At 26.7% G+C, this 21572-nt stretch overlaps 2 protein-coding genes and 1 long non-coding RNA gene across 8 annotated transcripts; 1 reads left to right on the top strand and 2 right to left on the bottom strand.

Moving 5' to 3' along the window:
- Positions 1–234: 234 nt before the first annotated feature.
- LOC112685894 lies at positions 235–1301 on the bottom strand. Of its 2 annotated transcripts, none has more exons than XR_003148841.1 (3): positions 1198–1301; positions 916–1132; positions 235–251 (listed from the first exon to the last, which is right to left on the bottom strand). It is a non-coding gene; the product is annotated as an uncharacterized LOC112685894 (long non-coding RNA). The 2 variants fall into 2 exon arrangements; XR_003148840.1 differs by lacking the exon at positions 235–251 and adding an exon at positions 280–298.
- Positions 1302–1401: 100 nt separating this feature from the next.
- LOC112685872 (GDP-fucose protein O-fucosyltransferase 2) lies at positions 1402–5130 on the top strand. Of its 3 annotated transcripts, none has more exons than XM_025557907.1 (9): positions 1402–1540; positions 1602–1880; positions 3006–3123; positions 3208–3346; positions 3412–3634; positions 3720–4018; positions 4103–4232; positions 4289–4500; positions 4564–5130. In XM_025557907.1, exons 2-8 carry the CDS (start codon positions 1723–1725, stop codon positions 4440–4442), a joined length of 1221 nt encoding a protein of 406 aa, XP_025413692.1. In that variant the 5' UTR covers positions 1402–1540; positions 1602–1722; the 3' UTR covers positions 4443–4500; positions 4564–5130. The 3 variants fall into 3 exon arrangements, with proteins under 3 accessions (XP_025413692.1, XP_025413684.1, XP_025413699.1); XM_025557899.1 differs by having other exon boundaries at positions 1599–1880; XM_025557914.1 differs by lacking the exon at positions 1602–1880 and having other exon boundaries at positions 1404–1540.
- Positions 5131–9147: 4017 nt separating this feature from the next.
- On the bottom strand, positions 9148–13483 carry LOC112685845 (odorant receptor 46a-like). Of its 3 annotated transcripts, none has more exons than XM_025557884.1 (6): positions 12757–13483; positions 11662–11767; positions 10947–11046; positions 10758–10877; positions 10385–10543; positions 9148–9328 (listed from the first exon to the last, which is right to left on the bottom strand). In XM_025557884.1, exons 1-6 carry the CDS (start codon positions 13478–13480, stop codon positions 9266–9268), a joined length of 1272 nt encoding a protein of 423 aa, XP_025413669.1. In that variant the 5' UTR covers positions 13481–13483; the 3' UTR covers positions 9148–9265. The 3 variants fall into 3 exon arrangements, with proteins under 3 accessions (XP_025413669.1, XP_025413656.1, XP_025413661.1); XM_025557871.1 differs by having other exon boundaries at positions 10818–10877; positions 12757–13480; XM_025557876.1 differs by lacking the exon at positions 9148–9328 and having other exon boundaries at positions 10431–10543; positions 10741–10877; positions 12757–13480.
- Positions 13484–21572: the final 8089 nt, after the last annotated feature.

Below are 21572 nucleotides of genomic sequence, written 5' to 3'. Positions count from 1 at the left end.
CCTTAAGGAGTGGGAGTAATTCTTATCATGGTGGCTCGTATTTTATTTACGAGTGATCACTCCAGTTTATTCTTTATCTCGATGTATAAACCACAGAATAGATTAAATTTAGAATAGATTTAATCTATTCTGTGTATAAACCTTACACCAGTTTACTTTATAAAACTATATTGATTTACAATTATTTTATAGATAAATTGTGATTAATCTTAGTCTAGAGTAAATATTACTTACCTTGTCCTCTGTATTGCCTAAACGTTAGACATGTTAAAACACAACGAACTAAAGTTTGTGATACCTACAAAATAGGTCCTGAGTATTACATTCAACTTATTTTATAGACTTTTTTTTAATAAATCACTTAAACATTTTTATTTATTTTCTAATATTTCGATTGAAGTACTTCTTCAGGTAAGTGACTAAATAAATTAAAGGGAACGGAGATTTTTCAGTTTTCCATTTTTTTTCAAATAGTTTAGTAATGTTATAACATCTGTGGTAAAATAATCGAGTAATATACAGAAAACATTTTGGTTTTGTCCACACTAATGTTTAACTTGAATAAATAAAAATCGATTTTTATTAATATCGAATATTGATTATATTAAACCCATAATAATCGTATGGTAAACGGTTTCAATCTTTTTTTTATTTAATTCAAGGTAATAAATAACCTAAAGTAATAATAAACTAACCTAAAGGTATGCTATAGGCTATTGAAGTAGGGTCAGTATCAATAATATGTACACGTTATGTTTATATTTTTATACAAGTATCTTTAGTTTCCAATCGTTTTTCTTTTACGTACCGTTAAAAACAGCGTTATAGAAGAAATACATTGCGATGATATATTTGTTCAACAACACTATGTTTAAAATCATTACTAATTCATCAACGTTAAACATCGAACGTTACCTGAAATACTTATTGCACTGCAAATGGATTTCATTTTTTATGACCACCGGAGGACGAGAACTGGACGAGATAAGCTTCTGACAGGCGTTCGACAGCAGCTTGTGTGGTCTGTTTAAACCACACGTTTGGTGGCACAGTCGTCCGAAACCATAGCGAAACATTTTTTACGGACTTTAAGTCAACAATCGACGAGAGAATTTCATCCCTGAAGAAGCAACTATGAAATAATTCAAACATAATAATGTTATTTAAAGTTGTTATTTAACGTTGTGCAATACAAACCAAACGCTACGATGTCACGAAAATAGCTATGGATTATTTATAAAACCATATTTTAGTTTTCGAGAACTCAGTTTTTGTTATTGTTATCATTTTTTATCATCGTTACGTGGTACATTTTTGATAATATTGTTATTTCTATCTGAGGGAATGTCAAGATAAGAACAGAGATAAGAGCTGCGATAAGACAATAACATTTAGTGATTTTTTTTTACCCATTTCATGTATTTTTCGAATTATGAACTTATTAGTGATCAAAAGTACTGTAGAAATATACACGTTAATATACTGCTTATAATGATATGTAACCAAGAATTCGACGCTGCTGGTATATCACTTAGAACGAGTAATAATGATTAATAAACATTTCTGTTATTATTTTTAATTTTATTATTGTCTATTAGCAGTCATCTGGTAAAAATGATTATGTCGCTGTGATGGTCTACATAATGTTACTTTATTATTTGCAATAACGTTTGCTTGTAACATTTCATTAATTTAAATATTAAAAAATTCAAATATCAATCAATGAAAACCATGGGTCACAGAACATGTAGTTGGAACGCATTGGTGTTCTTTACCACATTTTTATTATTCAGATGTTCAATGTGTTCTGATCTTAAAAACCATCTTTCTGATGAAGGCGAATCATTTGTCAGTCACTCTGTATTTGATACATTACCCAGGTGAGATATTAATGTCATTGAAGCATCTCAATGGTTATTGAAATTATTAATGTTTAATAGGTTCCTATGTATAGATCAGGGAGAAGGACTGGTGGCCCGCTTATTTTTTTTCTCTGACCCATGCTACATTTTCATATCCCTTTATAACATTTTAGTCTTTATCAGTATTTCATTTGAACACATTGATTGTAAAATATAGATATTACATTTTTCTCTAGTATTGAACTCCAGCTAAATTATAAAATGTCTTGATATAATATATATTCATATTGGCATTACTAATATAGTGATAGATATTAGGCATTTATTTTATTGTATTGATTCAGTCATAAAATAAATACGAATTGTCAATTTTAATGACCTTTTAATCAAATTTGCTTTCTTTTCTATAACCTGCCAGATTTTTAGGTTTTAAAAATTGACCCTTTAGTTACTTTGAGTTGCCCATCCCTGGTATAGATAAACAAATTAAAAGGTTTATGTGTTTCTGAATGAAGGTATTCAATTATTAATTACTTGAATTTCATATACTTAACACCAAATAGTCTAGTACAATTACTTATTTTTATTAATATTACATACAAATTTAATTGTAATATCTCAATTATAGACTTACAACTTAATAGTATACAACTATTAAATAAAGACTTCTTTATCTGATAGCTTTTCATTTTTTATTAATCATATTACAATTACAATACATGGTTGCATAAAACAAGTAACATTTTTTAATTTCGTTTAATATTGTACTGAATTATTTTTCATATTATCAATAAATATTATAATATTAAGATAATGGCTTATTTTCATTTTCCAAAAATGATTAGTTACTACAGAATTCTATTTTTTATATAAAACTGAATTTAATTATTTTAATGATTAAAATTTTATTTTCTATTTATTTTGCATAGTACATTTTTAAAAATGTTTATTTAATTAATATTTAAAGGAAAAGCATTATTTTATCATAATTATAAACATTTTCCATACAACTCAATTGAAAAAAAAAATCGTGTGTTGTTTTTTTTTTTCTTTAATAACTTGGCATATTTTTATACACAAATTTAACTTTTTAATTATAATTACTTTAATTTTTCATGTTAACATATACTTTATTTCGTTTAGATTTGTTTTATATGATGTAAACAAACCTGAAGGATTTAATTTACGTCGTGATGTATTTATTCGAATGGCTTCTTTTATACATTATTTAAATAAAAAGTCTAAGTACCAATGGATTTTGGTAAATATATTTTTATTTTTACTTGCTTGCTATGACATCCATTTTTAATTAATTTTTTTTTTTTTTTTTGTATTTTTACCCTAGGTATTACCACCATGGCATCGTTTGTATCATTGGAGATCAACTAATATTATGCAAGACCATCTTCCATGGAGCCTGTTCTTTAACGTTGAATCAATTAAAAAAACCACTCCAGTCGTAGAATTGCACGAGTTCTTTCAGAGTATGTTAAATTAATAGATTATCATTTTCTTATTATAATTTTAATACAAATGTTTAATGCAATAGTAAACAAATTAAGGTCATTAGATGCACATGTTACATTACAACATTTTAATTCATTTGAAGAAAATCCAGAATATTTTGATAAATGGGAAATAACCAATTGCAAAGGACATGTTCAATCAGAATTTTGGAATCTAAAAAACTTAACATATACCCTATCATTGTGCATTTCATTCCAAGGTAGTTCCACTCTCTTGGCTGAAATTATTGAAGAATTACAACCAAGGTGATTGACTCAATATTTATTAAACTATAATATTTTGTTTATGTAATTCTGATGATTAATTAAAATTTGTATTTTGTTTGTATAGAACTATAATATTTGACCATGCTGAGTTGGCATTACACAACTTTTATAGTGGAAAAGAGTATTGGGCAATAAGGAAAAGTATGCAATTTAGTAATAATTTACATGAAGTTGCTAAAGGGTTTAAGAAAAAATACTTAAAACAAGATTATATGTGTGCACATTTACGTCGCAGAGATTTTGTTTATGGTCATCCTAATAATGTACCCAGTATAAAAGAAACAGCTACCCAAATTAAAGATAAATTGAATTTGTTGAACAACATTGATACTGTTTATATAGCTACTGATTCTTCTAAAGAAGGTAAATAACTTTATTTGAGTATTTATTTAATAATTAACCAATATTTATATAATAAACCTTATTAATTATAATTAATTTTTTTAGAATTTTTAGAACTTTGTGAATATTTACAAGATTATAAAGTATTCAAATTTATAGCAGATGAGGAAACTTTGAATAGATATTTGGATGGTGGGATTGCAATAATTGATCAAATAATATGTTCTCAAGCAATGTGAGTTTTTAATTATCTTAAGCTAGTATAAAAATCTTAAATCTTGTTATTTTCAGATATTTTATTGGTACATCCCATTCAACATTTTCATTTCGAATTCAAGAAGAAAGAGAAATTCTTGGTTTTCCTGTAGAAACTACATTCAATTGTTTTTGTGGAGATAATAACAAAGAGTGTACACAACCTACAAAATGGAGACTTGTTGAATAATGATGGTTAAAAATTGTCTTAGAATAAGACAAGCTATTATCATTTGATGTCTACAAAGGTGAGTGGGAATTCTCAAATAATATTTTCATTATATATTGTCATATTTTATTTTAATTTCTAGCGTTATCAAAATTTCATGTATATTTTTCTGTTGATGAAAAACACAATGTCCAACAAATGCTCGACATTCTTGTTGTCCACTAGATTTGGTTGCATGGTTTGCAAATTGTGTGCCTTAAAACGGCAGATGTGATAACTACTATGGGTACACTTTTGTAAGTTCTACAGTAATATTGGTTATCATAGAAGATGTCAAAAATGATCCGATTTGGCTTCCAAAATCCATTCTTAATTTGCAAAAAAATTGTATAGAATATCATCTAGACCAGTGATGTCCAACATTTTTTTCTCGGTGAACTACTTTCGTAAACAATTGTCTTAGATCGGACCACCAAATATAAAAGTACAAATAATATCAATATTAATCTAATAATGTTATTTTGTTACACATAGTAGTACAATGTATATGTAGGTACATGTTGAATTGATTTTCAAATATTTTATTGACTACTGAAAAAATAACAGATTGAGGTACATGTTGTTGGTACACATTAATTTGATCAGTATGCTCTTTCAAGTACACGGGTTATATCATAAAATTTTTATTTGAAAATGCTCAAAAATCGAATGATTACATTTAAAAAAAAATGTATTTTATAATTATTTTTTAAATTTTTTTTATATTCTGTTTCATTTAAAAAAATTGTAATGGGCCTCATTAATCACCTTTGAGGGCCCCATGTGGTCCGTGGGCCATGGGTTGGGTATCATTGATCTAGACCAGTGGTTCTCAACCAGTGTGCCGCGAGATCGACTAAGTGTGCCGTGAAAAATGTCAGATATTTAAAAATACCCATTGATGAAACTATGACAGTAAAATGTCAATTAATTGTGCAGATAAGACGATACATATGTAAGTAAACTGTACGGTTTTAACCCAACTGGATATCTTAGCGCTTAGCCAAAGTTATTGTTGTTGTCAAATGCATGAGTGAGCTGCGAAAACTTGTGATGTATAATAGTGTACCGTGAACAAAAAATGGTTGAGAACTACTGATCTAGACACTTATTTTTAACAATGGCTGTTATATTATATTAAATAATATTTCTAATTTATATGTAGGTGTATATTTGGAAACCTTTATAGGGAAAATTTGCATTCTATGTATACAAGTAATGATTCAAAGTTAATTTAGTTACATAAATATTTGGCTTGTTGTATACTGTTCAATTTTATTGATTATATTAATAATTAATTGTTAATTTCAACAAAAAAATTTAAGGGTTTTCAAATTTATACACTAATATAATTGTTGGAATTTACTGACTGACTTAATATTGATCATAGTATTACAATTTTTCCATTTTTTTAAATTTTTGAGGTGTAATATATAAATAAGGTAGTCAATTAAATCAGGATAATGTATAGTCTTTCCCTGAGCCTCCACACGAGTTTTTCTCAGTGAGGCCCAGTAATCATTTGATATTAATTTAAATAAAATAGTCTCTTCTGAATACATTTAGTATACTTTATACCGGAGCGTAGAAAACTGTTTTTGAGTTAAATGGCCAAAGTTTTCTATTTGATTGTCAAAATAAATCGTGTAACATAAAATTATCATTTTGATTTGTTAAAAAAAAGAAAAACATTAAATTATTATTTTATTGAAACATCACAATATATATTTTTGTATTTATATTATATACATTCAAATTTTCATAATGTAAATTACAGTTAAATTTTTATTTAATTGTATAATTTATAAAAAATATATGAAATAAATAAATTGAATCAATATCAATATCTAGACTAATTAAAATATTATACAGTTATGAATAATTATAATAATAAATAAATAATATTAATGATAGTACGTTAGTAAAAGTACATAATGATGTGTGGTGTATGCCTGTTTCATACATCATTACATTTTTATCTAAAATTATTATTACGAATGTGAACTCTATAAATAAATAACTGTAGTTTAATATTTATTATTTAATAATAATATAAAATTAATTTGTTAAAGAGACATTTTTAAATAACATTTTTTTAATGTAAAATCAATTTAAAAATATAAAAGTTTGTTAAATAGGAGTTTATTAAATAAAGGTTCAATGTAACTTCTTTGAAGTTAGTATTCTGAAGGATAATTTTGAATTATTTGTACTAAATTCTTAACATGTATCACCTAACAATTAAAAATTTTAAAGATACAACTACATATATTTAATTAGATTTGAAAATTTCTTTTATAAATATATAAATCTCCTAAGGAATTAGTTATTGTACAAAAAATAATATTTATGCTTGAGCATTGGTATGAAAACAACTTGTTCCTAGAATAGTATTGTATTTATTTTTGAATGTGTTATAATTTGTTATTTTTTGTAAATCTTATTGGTATCTATGTACTCTTATTTGCTACTATTTATTGTAGGGAATAACTTTTTGTTTTTATTAGTATGAATAATCTATTTAAAGATTAAGCAATACTATTGATAGCAAAATGTATAGTTTGACTAACCATAATATTCAACATAATTGATCATAACAACAACTTTTCATTTCAAATAATAAATATATTATTAATTATTATGATTGTAGTCGAATAAAACAATTAGCAAATAACTCTTACTATTTTTGCTCAATTTAATATATTCTAAGACTTAATTATAAATTTAAGAATAAAATATAATAATTAACCAAAGTGATAATATAAGTTTGAAAAATATTTTTGTAATTTAATGTTTATGGATGATTTAGCGCATGATTTAAATCAAATTCTATTTTTATTAATGCTAATAACACAATATATGATGCAAACATTGAATTTTTTATTGCTATTATTTGATTTTTATGATTTTGTATGAAATATATTGTTATTAGTAATATTTAATTATTTGTTGTTATTATTATTTTTGTTTTTAAAATAATTCCTTTGAAAACAATTTCACCCATAACATTCAGACATTTAATTGATTTTTAATGAAAACAATACTTACCTTGAACATTTTTGATTAATTATAATCAAGGTTCGTATATTCAGCATTTGCATATCAATCTTAGAAAGTTGTATTTAATGCTAGATGACATAGAAATCCATTTCAAGGTACAACGGTTAAATATGTGAAATTTTATTTTGCATGTTATTACATATTTGACATGTTTTTAAATATATAGAATATTTATGCATATTTTAATTTCATCAGGCATATTATACATCATTCTATTATGATCTATCAAAACATTAAATGGAAAATATATGTAAAATTAAAAATAGAAATTGTATTATCCGTTCTTATCTTCTTGATATTCGTACATTTAATGAATAAATTTGTTTCAAAAATTTCAGATTTAAAATGAATTACTGACAAAGAAGTACATTAAACACAGTTCATAAAAGCTCAAGAATAGTATTATATAGTGTTTAAAATCTATTTATTTTTTTAATTGACATAAAAAAATAAAATATAGCTATAAAAAAAATTAATGGATAGTTCATGTTATTTCAAAAATTATTTATGATTTTTTTAAGTAAGCATTTTTTAAGTGCATAATTATAGATATTTAATGCATACAAATGCAATTTTGTAACTTTTTAAGGCATATTACAAAGCACATTTTACCAAATTTAAGTGCATTAATACATGCTTAATTGGGCATTTTTTAGGGCACGAACTTACGAGCCCTGATTATGATTCTACTTTTATTATTATTTTTTTTTTTTAAACGGCCTATTTAAACACCTTGAATGTTTATTTTATCCTAATTGAAAATGAAAAAAATGTGTACATGGTTACAGTAATATTTTAAAAAAAAAAAATTCATAAAAACAACATGTTAACCTACCATAAGATTTATTTTAATCAATGAAATGATAGCGATTCCTAAACTTTTGCAGCCACCGAGCCTTTTTTTAAACAATATTTTCTGTTGGAGCCTCTTGAAATATTTAGTATCAAGTTGTAGTTTTCCGTGTTCTACGAAGTGTATTACACATGATATGGGTATAGGAGTAAACACAAAGATAGATAATGTACATTAAATATTATAATTTTTTTACGATGGATCACAGTTTGAGAACCACCGCTTTATACTGATAAGTTATTATAAATGGATCTGTTTTTTATTTTAATACTTATATTCAATTTTATTCAAATTTATATGACTATAAAATATATTTAAATTGAATAAATTTGTTTATTCAATTGACAAAAACTAGCTATGAAATTGATTTTGTAAAAACAGTTTTTTTTGTAATTTACTGAGTTTGTAGTGGTATACTTTTTAGTTTAAAAATAGTATAGAAATGTAATCGATTCTTCCATTTTCAATGTTGTTATATACCACAAGCATTTATAATATAATGCATATAAAGATCAGCAGTGAAATCTGACGTTTAGGTACGGAATCGGTCTGACACACGTAGAGCATAATAAAACTGCTGTAAGTAACATGTACTTTACGTAGATGGTTTACATTACACTTTAAGACAAATTGACTTATCCCTAAAATTATCTAGAACAATTATACTACTAGAGCCTGAGTTTTTTTAAAGAAGCTCTTTAAATTTTAAATTTTTAAAAAGATATACTCATAAAAAAATTGAATGATTATATAATTAAGATATTTAACTACAAGTTAGTATCTAAAATAATAATATATTTTTTTTTATAATGTTACGTGATTTTAGTACTACTACTCTGAACATTTTAAAATGCTTTAAAGTTCTAAAGTGCAGCTGGCTGTGCATCGAGGATTACATTTTCTTTGAACACTGTTTCACCAGCAACGAAGATACTGAATATGTAGTCTGCATGATCTAAACACGTTAAAGAACATTGGATATTAATATTTAAAAGCAAATATAAACAACATGATTTTTAAATCTGCTATCAATCACTTTGTTACGAAATTCGTTGAATCGTTGAATACAAGTACATTTAATTGTTAACATGGATGTAACAAATTTACAAAATGTAGCATATTTATAATCTAATATACCAAGTCAAAAATACACACATAGTACATATACCCAGGCCGGGTTAGATGACAGGACGAAATTTAACATTTCTATGGCATAGATAATTGAAAAAAAGAAAAGATTAAAATTCGTAATATCATATTTCATATCAAATTATGTGTAGTAAAAAATAAGACTTTAAATTGTTTTGTTTTATTTAAAATATTAGTGGTTTACTTACCTACATATGTATTAATCTATTCAATTTTTAACTTTACAAAAATAAATATAATGAACTTAAAATTAAATCTATTTTAGTGTGGTTTTTGTAAAAAAAAATTCATGTTGATGATCTATAAATAGCTTGACACCATAACCGAGACGTAGTGAACTTGGTCAAGCCTCGGGACTTTTTTAAAGCCCGGGTCCTGTGCAGCAACCCCAGCTGCTCCCCCCTCTCGTAGTGTCTGAGCCTATACATAGAAATAAATAGTCAGCCTGGAGTATTATTATATTTGTTGGGTGCGACTGGTTTCGAATTAAAAATTTATCTTCAGTTATATACAAAGTCAATGAAATCGCGACTCACAAGTTACTTAAAATAGTCACATAAAAAAAATTGAGGTTGAGAACTTTATATTTTAGGAAATATACAACATTTACATTTTAGAGGAGATTTAGTCTCTCTAACCTCTTCTATTTATGAATACGCTTTTCTTATTTCTTAAAACTCTCTGGTAGGGCCCACATCACAGATTGAGCCTGAGGCCTATCAATTCTAAACGTGGCCCTACATTGATTGCCAGAGGTAAAATAGTTAGATTTAATGGGGGGGGGGGGGGAATATCTTTAATCATCCTATCCTTGGCTACCGCCCTGAGTATGTGACACATTATTGAAAAAAATTATACGTACTGATGTAAACAGTTCAAAATTTACTATTTGTTTCTTCGTTATTTGTAGTTTTAGCTTTTCAGCATTATTCAAGCGCATAGCCAAAAGAAGAATCTTTTTACATTTAATGCTCGATTCAGTCCAACCGCTACTATACAACGCAAAATTCAGAGACTCTTTCTGAAATAAAATCATGCGTTAGCACTGTTAACCTCATACGAACTACGACAGTGAATTTTAGTTGAACGAGTTGGTGAAAGATTAATAAGTTACATTTAAATGGACGAACGTGATTTTATTCGAAATTTATAATTTTGACATTTTTGAAACTATGTGCATCGTAATGACATTGAAAGAGTGACATTAAATGTGAGTACTTTTTTTCACAACGAACTTGTTCATTTATATCCTCGAATAAGTAACATATAAAAAAAATATGACTTGAGTACGTTACTATTGCCATTAACAACCTTATGTTCATAGGTGAAGTCAGTGATAGTCCGTTAAAATAATTCTGAAATACAACGACATATTAACGACCTGCTCGTATAAAATTACGGGATTTTAATTGAAACAATCTAACCATTATTGTGATGCTGCACAATAATATAGTTGTTAGTGAGTTGAGAGCTATTTGTAATAGCATCACTGATCGAAGTATTCGGTAGATATTTTTCATATTTCTGGAATAATTGAATACGAGTAATTACACATAAATGCTTGATGGCACGTTTTGCTTACATATTTATTAGATTAAATTGGACTTTTATTGATTTTTAGTGAAAATTGGTTCTGCAAGAGTATAATTTTTTTTTTAGCTATAAGAATTATTTATATATAGTTTTTGTTAGATATCTATTACTGGTATAAGTGTTCTTATTTATTCATGGATACGATACATCTTCATCACATAACAATTTTAAAATATAAGGAAAATCAAAATTGACTTATGTAATTAGGAGTAAAATAAATGATCAAAAGTTCCCGAAAACATTTAAATTACATATATTAATTATACCTTATTGTTGATTTATATAATATATTACCATCTAAAACTATTGTACTCAAAATGATTTTTAATCATCCATTCAGTATAATGTATCATTTTAAATTTAAAATATAATTATAAGTGCAGCCACAATCGATTAACTAATTTCACAACACCACAGACACGCCTGCGCATATTGTAGTTATTACGTATAACCATTGATTAAATATACAATATTATTTAATCATTATTTAGTATATTTAATCAATGGTATAACGCACGAAGATACAGTATAATGATTTATACTTACTCGACAACTTTTTGTTGATCCTGAACTAATACTTTGAAATTGACAATAAATGTCGATTCCTTGCATTCGATTAGTTTTGTTGCATTATCCGAATCGAAATGGTAATCTATAAAAACGTCTGAAGTTTTATTCGCACTTACATAGATAAATATTTCACTCAAGAGAGGGATGGTGGTTTCTACTCAAAAAATATCGATGGTAGAGTTTAATTTTTTAACGAAGTTTTCATACGGGTTGGTAGCCAAATTTGGCTCAATATGAAGCGGCCTCCACCTAAATTATCAAAGGATTTAGGGCCAAGGCCTCAATGTAGGGTTTGGCGCCACTTTGTGTGTGTGTGTGTGTGTCTGAGTTGAGATTTAAAACATGTTGTAATAATTTAATTGAATCAAATGTGGTTTTGTTTAAATAGTTAAAACCATATAATTTAAACAATGAAAAAAAAACGTTATTTTAAACAGAAAAAAACATAATTTTTGGCATATCATTTACGATCTACATGTTTTATTATATTTATTGCAATAGTTAATTTATTATTCAGTTTGTTTATCATATGATCTAAGGTGTTTACGGTTAAACGGCTGTAGATAGTGTAACCACAAAATATAATATATATTTATATCATACTATCTTTATAGATCATTATAGCATGGTATATAAATGTTTTTCAACTACGAAATACTTCAATATTTTAATTTAGTTGATATTATTTATTATTATACATAATAATAATTTAAAATTATAATTATTCGCCGTAGACAAATAGCTAATTGCTACTTTATTTAAAATTTTATTTAATAATTTAATTATAATCCTTTAAGTTATATTATATTATAAATAAACCTATACCAAGGATTTTATTTCGTTTAAAATGTGTTTTGAACATGTTTAAAATTGTTAAAAAAATAATTTGAATGTTTTAAACGATTAAAACTGTTTTTTTTATATAATTTTTTTATAAAAAAAACATATTTTTCATCAACTCTGGTATGTATGCATGATTACAAACAAATAGGTACGATGTACTTCGTACATTGGTACGTATAATGTTTGTATGAACACAATTAAATCAGTTCAATGTGGTGTTGGACTTACTTGTCGAGTGATTGTCGGTGATATTTAACATGCTGAACGAATTCGCAATCATTTTCAACTGAAACGCAATCGTTATGCACATAGAAGTTCCAAGTACATCGAAGATCATTCTGATGTGACCCCAACACATAAGTATTATCGACTCAACGCAGTAGTAAGCAATGAAATGCTCGTTGTAGAACTTATCGGTTACGGGGTACAAACAGTTCAACGCGCTAAAACGGTAACGGTAAACCACGTTCTCGACGTTGACTTCTATATAATAGTTTTTGACCATGTACGGCACCAATATCCAAGATACGACTAGCGTCACCCACAGTAGCATGATGAGTACGGAATACGATTTGGATTTTGACTGACCCGCTTCGAATATTCGTCGGCTGTGATATTTGTAGGCTAAATGGCTAGTGGACGTTAACCGTATGCAGTTCCATATCTCGTTGGACTTTTTCAGCACATAGTACAGCTGAATAGTAGCAATCACGTCTGATTGGAGATACATGCAATACTTCGTCACCTCGTTGATGTTATCCCAGCAAAAATATATGTTCGAAATGAATTCGAATGCTGATATTTGAATTATAAATAATTGGATGATGGTCAAGTATTTAAAAATATTGATCCCCAATATTTTTGGACTGTTTGGACTTAAAATTTGATACAATCCGATCATTTTCATCAGTCGCATATTAATCATAAGATTTTTATCGTTTTCCGATTTCATTTCCGTTGCTTGGAATTCCGGCTGCTAGTGGTATTTGATATTCAATTAACAATTTTGATGTTTAGAAATTTTCAGAAAACTACGAGTATTCTTCTCCGGAATATGAAAAAAGATACATTCATTTTTTTATTCTACTATCTAAAACAACAAATAAAATACTTCTACAATATTTTTGATGACTATTTTGATACAAATTATTACAATTATATATTGTATTCATTGTAATATAAAAAAATATATGGTTGAGTGGTTATTTGTATTTTTGTAAATCTAATTTTAGTTTTAACTTTATGTCAGTATCTTCCATTTAAAAATATTATAACATATAGAACTACATACATTTTTAATTTTATATTAATTTTAATAGAATTATAGAGTTATAGTTATTTATATCTTTGCTAGATGCTTAGCATAAGTACAGAAAATAGATAATTCAAATATATATATAATGTATAATTTGTGGGTACTTTTGTTTTTTTTTAATATACAAAAAATAAATTAAAAAAAAATAATTTAAAAACATTTTCAAACATAAATTAATTTGAAAACCTTTATTTTATAATAATTTATAATTACCAGTGTTTAATATAAAAAAAATCCTAACCTGATATGAATCATTTTTTTCAAGTATTTGTATTCTTAAAATTGAAAATTATAATGTGTTAAGAGTTAACTTACCGAAAAATTACGGGAATACCATAATTTTATGTAGGCTTTCAATAAACAGTTATCTAAAACCGGCCAATCGTCAATTTTTTATTATTATTAACAATACACATATACTCGTACACATGCATAAAATATCTGTACCATGGAAATTTGTTTGCTATAACATTGAAGTGCCGTTTTATTAAAACAAATAAATGTCAGATATTGTAGAACTGTATACTTTATTCCAAGTTATTTTCAAATAAAATTGGTTTTTAAAATTTTACAATGCTTAAATGATTCCTATGATATTTAATTCATTAAATCACGTAGTTATTAGAATTTATTATTCATATTATTTCTCATAATAATTTAAATGCGCATTATTACGAGTTTGTCATTTGTAGTAGCCAATGACAGTAATTAATTATTTATACACGAAGTTTTCTGTGTAATCAAAAGTTGTGTGATACTTTAATACTGGTTTCTAATGGACAATGTTAAATACATGGTCAATCTAAGAGGTGGGTTTTTCTTTTTTGTTTTAAAAATTATATTTAAATAAAAACTTCCTAATTTGATTTTATACATAAATAAACAATATTGTGTAAACTTTCAGTATATCTAGTTCATTACGAATCTATAAAAAAATTCTGACTTTGTAATAAAAGATTTTTTTTTCATTCTGCTATATAATTAAAAATATATATTAAAACAGTAGGTAATATTAATATTTGTTATAATTTAAAAATGATATTCGACTATTTCATTATACCCAGTTTCGCCTTTACCTTATGGGCATGAGAGGCACAAGCCCAGGACCCCAGATGGGGCATCCGAATAATAGAAATTACAACTTTAAATTGTATGCTGTTACATATTAATACGACTATCTACAAACAAAAATAATAATTGAAAATTTTGCACATTAGATATCTTGAAAAAAAAAAGCTGCTTACTACGTAAATAATAAGTTTGATTATTGAAAGTTGTAACAGTTATATACCATTTATAATTCTGTAAATGTATCATAAAGTTTAATAACAAATAAAGTCATTATATAAAATAAGCTTTTGATATTTTTATTCAACTTGTTTTTTGCCTACTAAAAGGGCCCATAAACTCCGGATGCCCGTGGGTTCCTGCAAAGCCTAAGACGGCCCAGATTATACCCTTTTATTTACATAAAAAATATTTTCTGAAATTCATATTTAACTATTAAACATAGCGCATAACGGACTTAATGATAAGTCTACAAATCCACGGTGTTTTAGAATTATAAAAAGTCGCTAGTTAATTATGAATAAATTAGTTATTTAATAATAAATAATCAAAAACATCGATGACTACTCACATTCATGAAAAATTTATTTATTAGGAAATAGGATTTTTATTGAAATATTCGTAGTATTTTACTTATTATCTACCGGAAATTGAAAGTTAATTGTAACTCTACCAAATGAATACAATGAGTTACAACATAAAAATTAATTCATTATTATTATTGGTAATTCTACATTTTAAATTTAAAATTTTTTTTCTTATTAATCATTATTATTATAGTTTTATTTCTCTCGTATTCACTTATGTTTAATTGTATCATGCGTACAGATTTTATAATTGTCTTAGTAATAAACAAAAAAAAAATTATTTAGCTAACGCTACGTCTAAAAAACGATTCGGAGTATTAATGAAAATAAAAATACCGAAAATACATTAGTTCTTTTGAGAATTAATATTGTAAATATAACGGCATAAAATCGAGTTAAAAACCCAATATTTTCGGTATAAAAGGTAGTTTTCTACCATAGACATGATAACCGGTGTGCAAAATCCTATAGCATAGTAGTCGCATAGTTGTCACACTGATGGTTGAGAAGTTACGAATAAGTATCTGTTGACTTCTCAGACATGTGTTATGGACGCCGTCAGGTTGAACGAAGTTACTGTATGCGATATCAACATGTGATTACTATGAGTAGTCAATAATGTCATATTGAAAGGTTAATAATGTTAGTACATTAAGATTAACGGAACTTCTCATTTTCTGCGCATAGACTTCGCAATGATTATTGTCCAAAAAAATAAAAAAAATAAAAACGGTAAGTTTACTTAAAGGCTCGCCAAGATATGAACTGTTCATCCCAACCTACCTATTCCTAGACCTAAACTACTAGGACACCCTATCGAGACATTTGATAATAAATAAGTTAGTATAATAAAAGTAAAAGCAAACATTTTATATGTAACATTATACAATAATGCGTTTATAAATAAAGCGGTGATGGTTTTTTGTATCGAAACTGGTTGTAAATATACTTGTATTTGCAAAATATTTTTATTTTTATGGTATATTATAATATATAAATATAATTATTAAATATAATAATTTTCAATAAATTATTTAGGTATATAATTTATTATATTCATATTTAATGATAGATACTTTACTACTTTATTGTCGTTAAATAATTTATATTAGATATTTCAAATAAAATAAAAATATGCAACGTAGTAATGTATATATTATATTTATAGTCGTAGTTATTCAAACATAAAACGTAAAATGAACAAATAAATTGACCACAAAATAAAATAATAAATTATAAACCATAACCAAGTCATAAGTATACAGTTCGACAGCGACTGCCGGGATGACGAAAATATACAATATTTGATAACAACATAATTATATATATATATAACAATATCAATATATTCGAAAAGATGGCAATTAGAATGATACAACTTGATATGATATTGTGGGTAAAACCCTTCGTGATAATTATTATATTATTATCAATTTCGTTGCAATCAAGTGGAGCAATAAAGCACCCCATTCTTTTGGATTCTCTCCCAGAGTGTCCAATGCATTCATGTGCCCACTTACTTGATCTATAAATTTTCTTAACTGCGTAGCTTCTTCATCGACCGGCGGCAAATCGAAAAACTCTTTTGTATGGGACTGAACTAATACTTTTTTATTATTATACCTATTTACTATGTTTTGCCACGCAACAATATAATTTTCGGCTGTTGTTCCATTTACATAATAACTTGCGCCGCCTCGTCGCGCAAATGAAAAAATTTTTGAATATCATTAAATTTTGGATTAATGTGTATCATTGCGGTATATATGTCCTGGAACGTCGACCATTCCTCATATGCACCCGCGAATTTAGGCACTTCGATAGGGGCTAATTGCATTGAGGCCGCCGCCCCGCAACAAGAATTTGAGCAATCGTTCGTGGCGTGTGACGTTGATACCGAGGGCGTAGAATTTCCTTCTGTCGCATCACCTTTTACCCTCACACTTTGTATTAAACCTTCCGCTATTGCCATGGAGCTAAAATATGCTTCTTCAAATTCGATGTGGTACTCTTCAGTTTCGTTGGTATTTAGTTCTATGGTACCTTGGTCAAATTTCGACCATAATTCCTCAATTTTTTTACTTCACACTTTAATTTCGTATTGATTTATCAAATCTATATTTACGGCAGCTACACCTCTTATAAATGTACCAAACCTGGTTACCTGTGATTTAATTTGCTCTCTACGGAACTTGAGTGCTACTAAGTCGGCCATATCAACGTATGTTTTTGTGTGTGTGTTAATATGTAACAGCTTTTATTGTCTAAAGTGGACGGGTTCGCCGATCAAGATAGCCAGCTGTGTGATAATATGTGTAATGTGTAATTATGTATAGGTACTAGGTGCTAATGTACATTGCCAACTATTGCCCGATAAAGTAAAATTATGACCTATACGACGCTATACAATACTATCTGAATATGATCGCATGGATTTAATATAATCAATATATAATATATATTATATCAAAAATATAATAACCACATAACTAATGGACAGGAATGCGAAAAAACATTAGCGGTTTTCTTAAATCAACTCATTTTAGGAAATAATTAACACCTTAAAACTGACATGACATAACAATTTTCCGCCATCCTATCCGACTTTCTATCCCTAAATTATCCTTTTTTTCTTTATTGAAAACACAAGAATGCACAAAACCACTTCGTACACTTCGTAACTGTACACACCACGTTTCTCGAATTACTTAAAAACCTTTTACTTTTATTTTAATTACGAATACGTTAATTAGGTTCTTTGAGATCCGGCTCGAACGGACCATATTGAATTAGAGAATGTGGATTGTATGAAAAAACTCAATTTTTTTTTTATATATTATATACTCGCTTTATTCTTAATAACTTTCTGATATGGCCTATTGCCTCGAGGCAGGCGGAACACACACAATGCCGACTATCATCGTGGCACTGACCGAGCACTCCGCGATAATCGACAAGCGCATATAAATATGATATATTTAGATATAAAAGATAAAATGTGCGTCAACAACATTTTAAAAATACTTTGTGTATTGAAACAATTATATTAATAAATAAAAAAAAAATAAAATTTCTACTATCCTCATATCAGTCATATCATTAATTAATATTATTTAAATTAACTAAGTCACTTCTTAATGTATAATTCTATATATTATATTCTTATCTCTATTATTATAAATGATTACTATTGTAACACCACACTATTACTATATTCTTATATGATGTACTTATATAATTGTTGAGCTATAATAGTTATTACTGAAAGCTAATAAAAAAAAAAAATTGTTTAACTATCCAGCAAATAAAGAGAGGAAAAATAGATAGTTATTGAATACTCGGAGAGATAAATTTGTGCCTACAAAAAGTTCACAACTATGTGAGGTAAGTTACTAAATATTATCTTTTTTTCATTCTCAATATTTAATTATATTATACGATGATTATCATTATCATTTAATGCGTTCAACTAATTATTACAGCTCCATTTTGAGTCAAGTCAATTTGAAAAAAATCGTGCTGATGGTTGGAAGAAATTGAAATCAAATGCTATTCCTACTTTGTTTAATAACCCAAATCATCCACCTCGAATTGACACTAATAGACAGTCAAAGTATAAAGTTAGTAACATAAAATACAAGCTGTATTAGAAGTGTATAATAAAACTATATATCGAATAACTACTACTATTTATTTTAATTTAAAAGGATGCAAATCATATACATATTTACAAATACCCAACGTGAAAATATTCCTGTATTAGAAAACACTAACGAGCCTATTTTAGAAGAATTACCAGTAAGTATTTATTTATAATTTGTTGATACTGAGTAAAGTAAATAATATACCTTTTGGTTTTTTTTTATTGTTTTTAATGTTAAAATTGTTAATTTTAAATTTGTTGTTTTATTTAATATTATACTTTTAGTTTCTTGTTAAATAGTTACTACCACAATTGTCAAATTTTTGTTAACTTAGCATAATTTAACATTATATTATAATTTATAATATATTTCTTTAATTTTCACAGTGTAAGTGTTCAACATATAAAAAAATAATTAAAGAATTAAAAGCTGAAATTGAAGTACTTCAAGAAGAAGTGTCAAATCGGCAAAAATTATTAAATAATGTCAAAAGTTGTGTAATCATTGGAGAACCCTGTTAGGAATTGGAGCAGAGATTATTGTTGAAGTTCTAAAATTCAAATAAGCACTTGGTATACATGGTTATAATTATCTTCGAAAGAATAATTTCCCTTTACCATGCTATAACACTCTTGTCTATCGTGTTCATCATTTAAAATTGTTTTTTGGTGTTTTCAACACCAAAATTTGATTTTTTTTTTTTATCAATAATTAGCACGTAATTAGCATGAATTTGCATGTCATCCATTTTTCCAGAATCGCAAAAATCAACGGGCGGTGCTGGCGAAACGTTTCGCCAGCACCGCCCAATCGCAAAAATGGAATTTCATATATTTTTTCATAGCCATTATTTAGCACGCAATTAGCATGAATTTGCACGACTATCACCGAAATTCGCTCGATCGTTGTTTCCGTGCAATAACGTATCCAAGAATTTGCGCGTTTCGCCAGCACCGCCCAAAATCGAAATTTTACGATTTCCTAAAATTCAACTACGTCATCGTTTAGCACGCAATTTTTAGTTTTTTTTAGTAACTTTAACGAAAATGAGTAAATATTTTTTTCAATTATTTGTAGTACTTATGACCTAGTAACCTATTGTTTCTCTAATTATATTATGAGTTTATCACTACAGATTAATAAACTAATGATATTTGATATATATATATATATATTAAAATCATATATACATTTGTATTAATTATTATTTATTATATAATTGCATCTTTATTAACTTAACATAACAATAATTAACATGCCCTGCCTTTCCAAAAAGGATTAATATAAATAAAATTTAATCAAAAATCGTCAAAATCGCTATAATAAAATATAATGAATTATTAAAAATATGATTTTAGGAGAAAATGTTAATGAATATAGTTCAGAGGTTCTTCCTGAACTAGAGATTCAACTGAAAAATATTCCTGGGGTTCTACAATATTCGGGGAAAAATTTTGAACTTAGAGGAGTTTGTAGTTATCGCCGTGGACTTAGTCGTCTTAGAACATCCATAGGTCACTATTTGGCATTGTGTAAACGTGGACCCAACAACTGGGAAATATACGACGATCTACAGAATAAACCAAAGGCTGTAAAAGAAACCACCACAGTTCCTTGTGAAATTCTTATTTACACAATATAAATTGGAATATCAAAATAAAATTTGTTAGTTTCGTTGTAAACAAGTCAAAGACATAAAATTACACTTATGTTTTTTATTCTAAATTTTTATCACTTTGTTTAAGGTCTTTTTGGATATATGTAATTCATAATATATAATATTAGTTATAATTTATATATTAAATAATAATAAATAGTATTTACTTTGGCGAATATTTATATTACATTAGTATCTATACTACCTATGTCAAAACTATAAAATTATGACTGGGATTGGTAAATTGAGTCCCAGCTAATAACAAATAATAAATGTTTTTTCGATTCTGAACGGAGTGAGGAATGTATTAATTTAACAATGATGTATGTTTTTTGTGTATGTGTACACCATAACTACATGAATTAATACATCAAAGTCAGAGATAGTCTCCAGTAGCAAATTGGAAACCAATTTTGCATTTTAAAGATTGAATAAAGAAAACCTCCAATAGTTTTCAAAAGCGTCAGAAAAAATCCTAAAAAAGCAATGGAAAAACAGGAATTTTTATTCAAACCCAATTTTCGACAAAAATGATTATTTTATTTTACAATAACTCAAAAAATAATAAGTTTAAAAACATTTTCACCAAATATTTATATTAGTGATGTCTATAGACAGTCAAATTTTCAAAGCATTTTGACTTTTTTTGAGCTATTTATTGACAATTTAAATTATGGATTTTTTTTTAAAATATCAATTAAAAATTTGGCCGCTCAAAAAATCTTGAAAATTTAATACAGAATGCCTTATAAGTTTTCCTTATGGGATATAAA

This window comes from Sipha flava, unplaced genomic scaffold (genome assembly GCF_003268045.1).
Source record: "Sipha flava isolate LNK unplaced genomic scaffold, YSA_version1 107_pilon_pilon, whole genome shotgun sequence".
In the NCBI taxonomy this organism is placed as follows: domain Eukaryota; kingdom Metazoa; phylum Arthropoda; class Insecta; order Hemiptera; family Aphididae; genus Sipha; species Sipha flava.
Note: the sequence above shows the minus strand (reverse complement) of the source record. Positions and strands in the feature narration are given on the sequence as shown.

Coding starts and splice junctions, on each gene's coding strand:
- LOC112685872 (XM_025557907.1), top strand. CDS start 1,723: ATGAAAACCATGGGTCACAGAACATGTAGTTGGAACGCATTGGTGTTC. Junction 3,124..3,207: donor CTAAGTACCAATGGATTTTG/GTAAATATATTT, acceptor TTTTTACCCTAG/GTATTACCACCATGGCATCG. Junction 4,019..4,102: donor TACTGATTCTTCTAAAGAAG/GTAAATAACTTT, acceptor TAATTTTTTTAG/AATTTTTAGAACTTTGTGAA.
- LOC112685845 (XM_025557884.1), bottom strand. CDS start 13,480: ATGAAATCGGAAAACGATAAAAATCTTATGATTAATATGCGACTGATG. Junction 10,878..10,946: donor TGTGCAGCATCACAATAATG/GTTAGATTGTTT, acceptor GTTGTATTTCAG/AATTATTTTAACGGACTATC. Junction 10,544..10,757: donor TCGAGGATATAAATGAACAA/GTTCGTTGTGAA, acceptor ATTTTATTTCAG/AAAGAGTCTCTGAATTTTGC.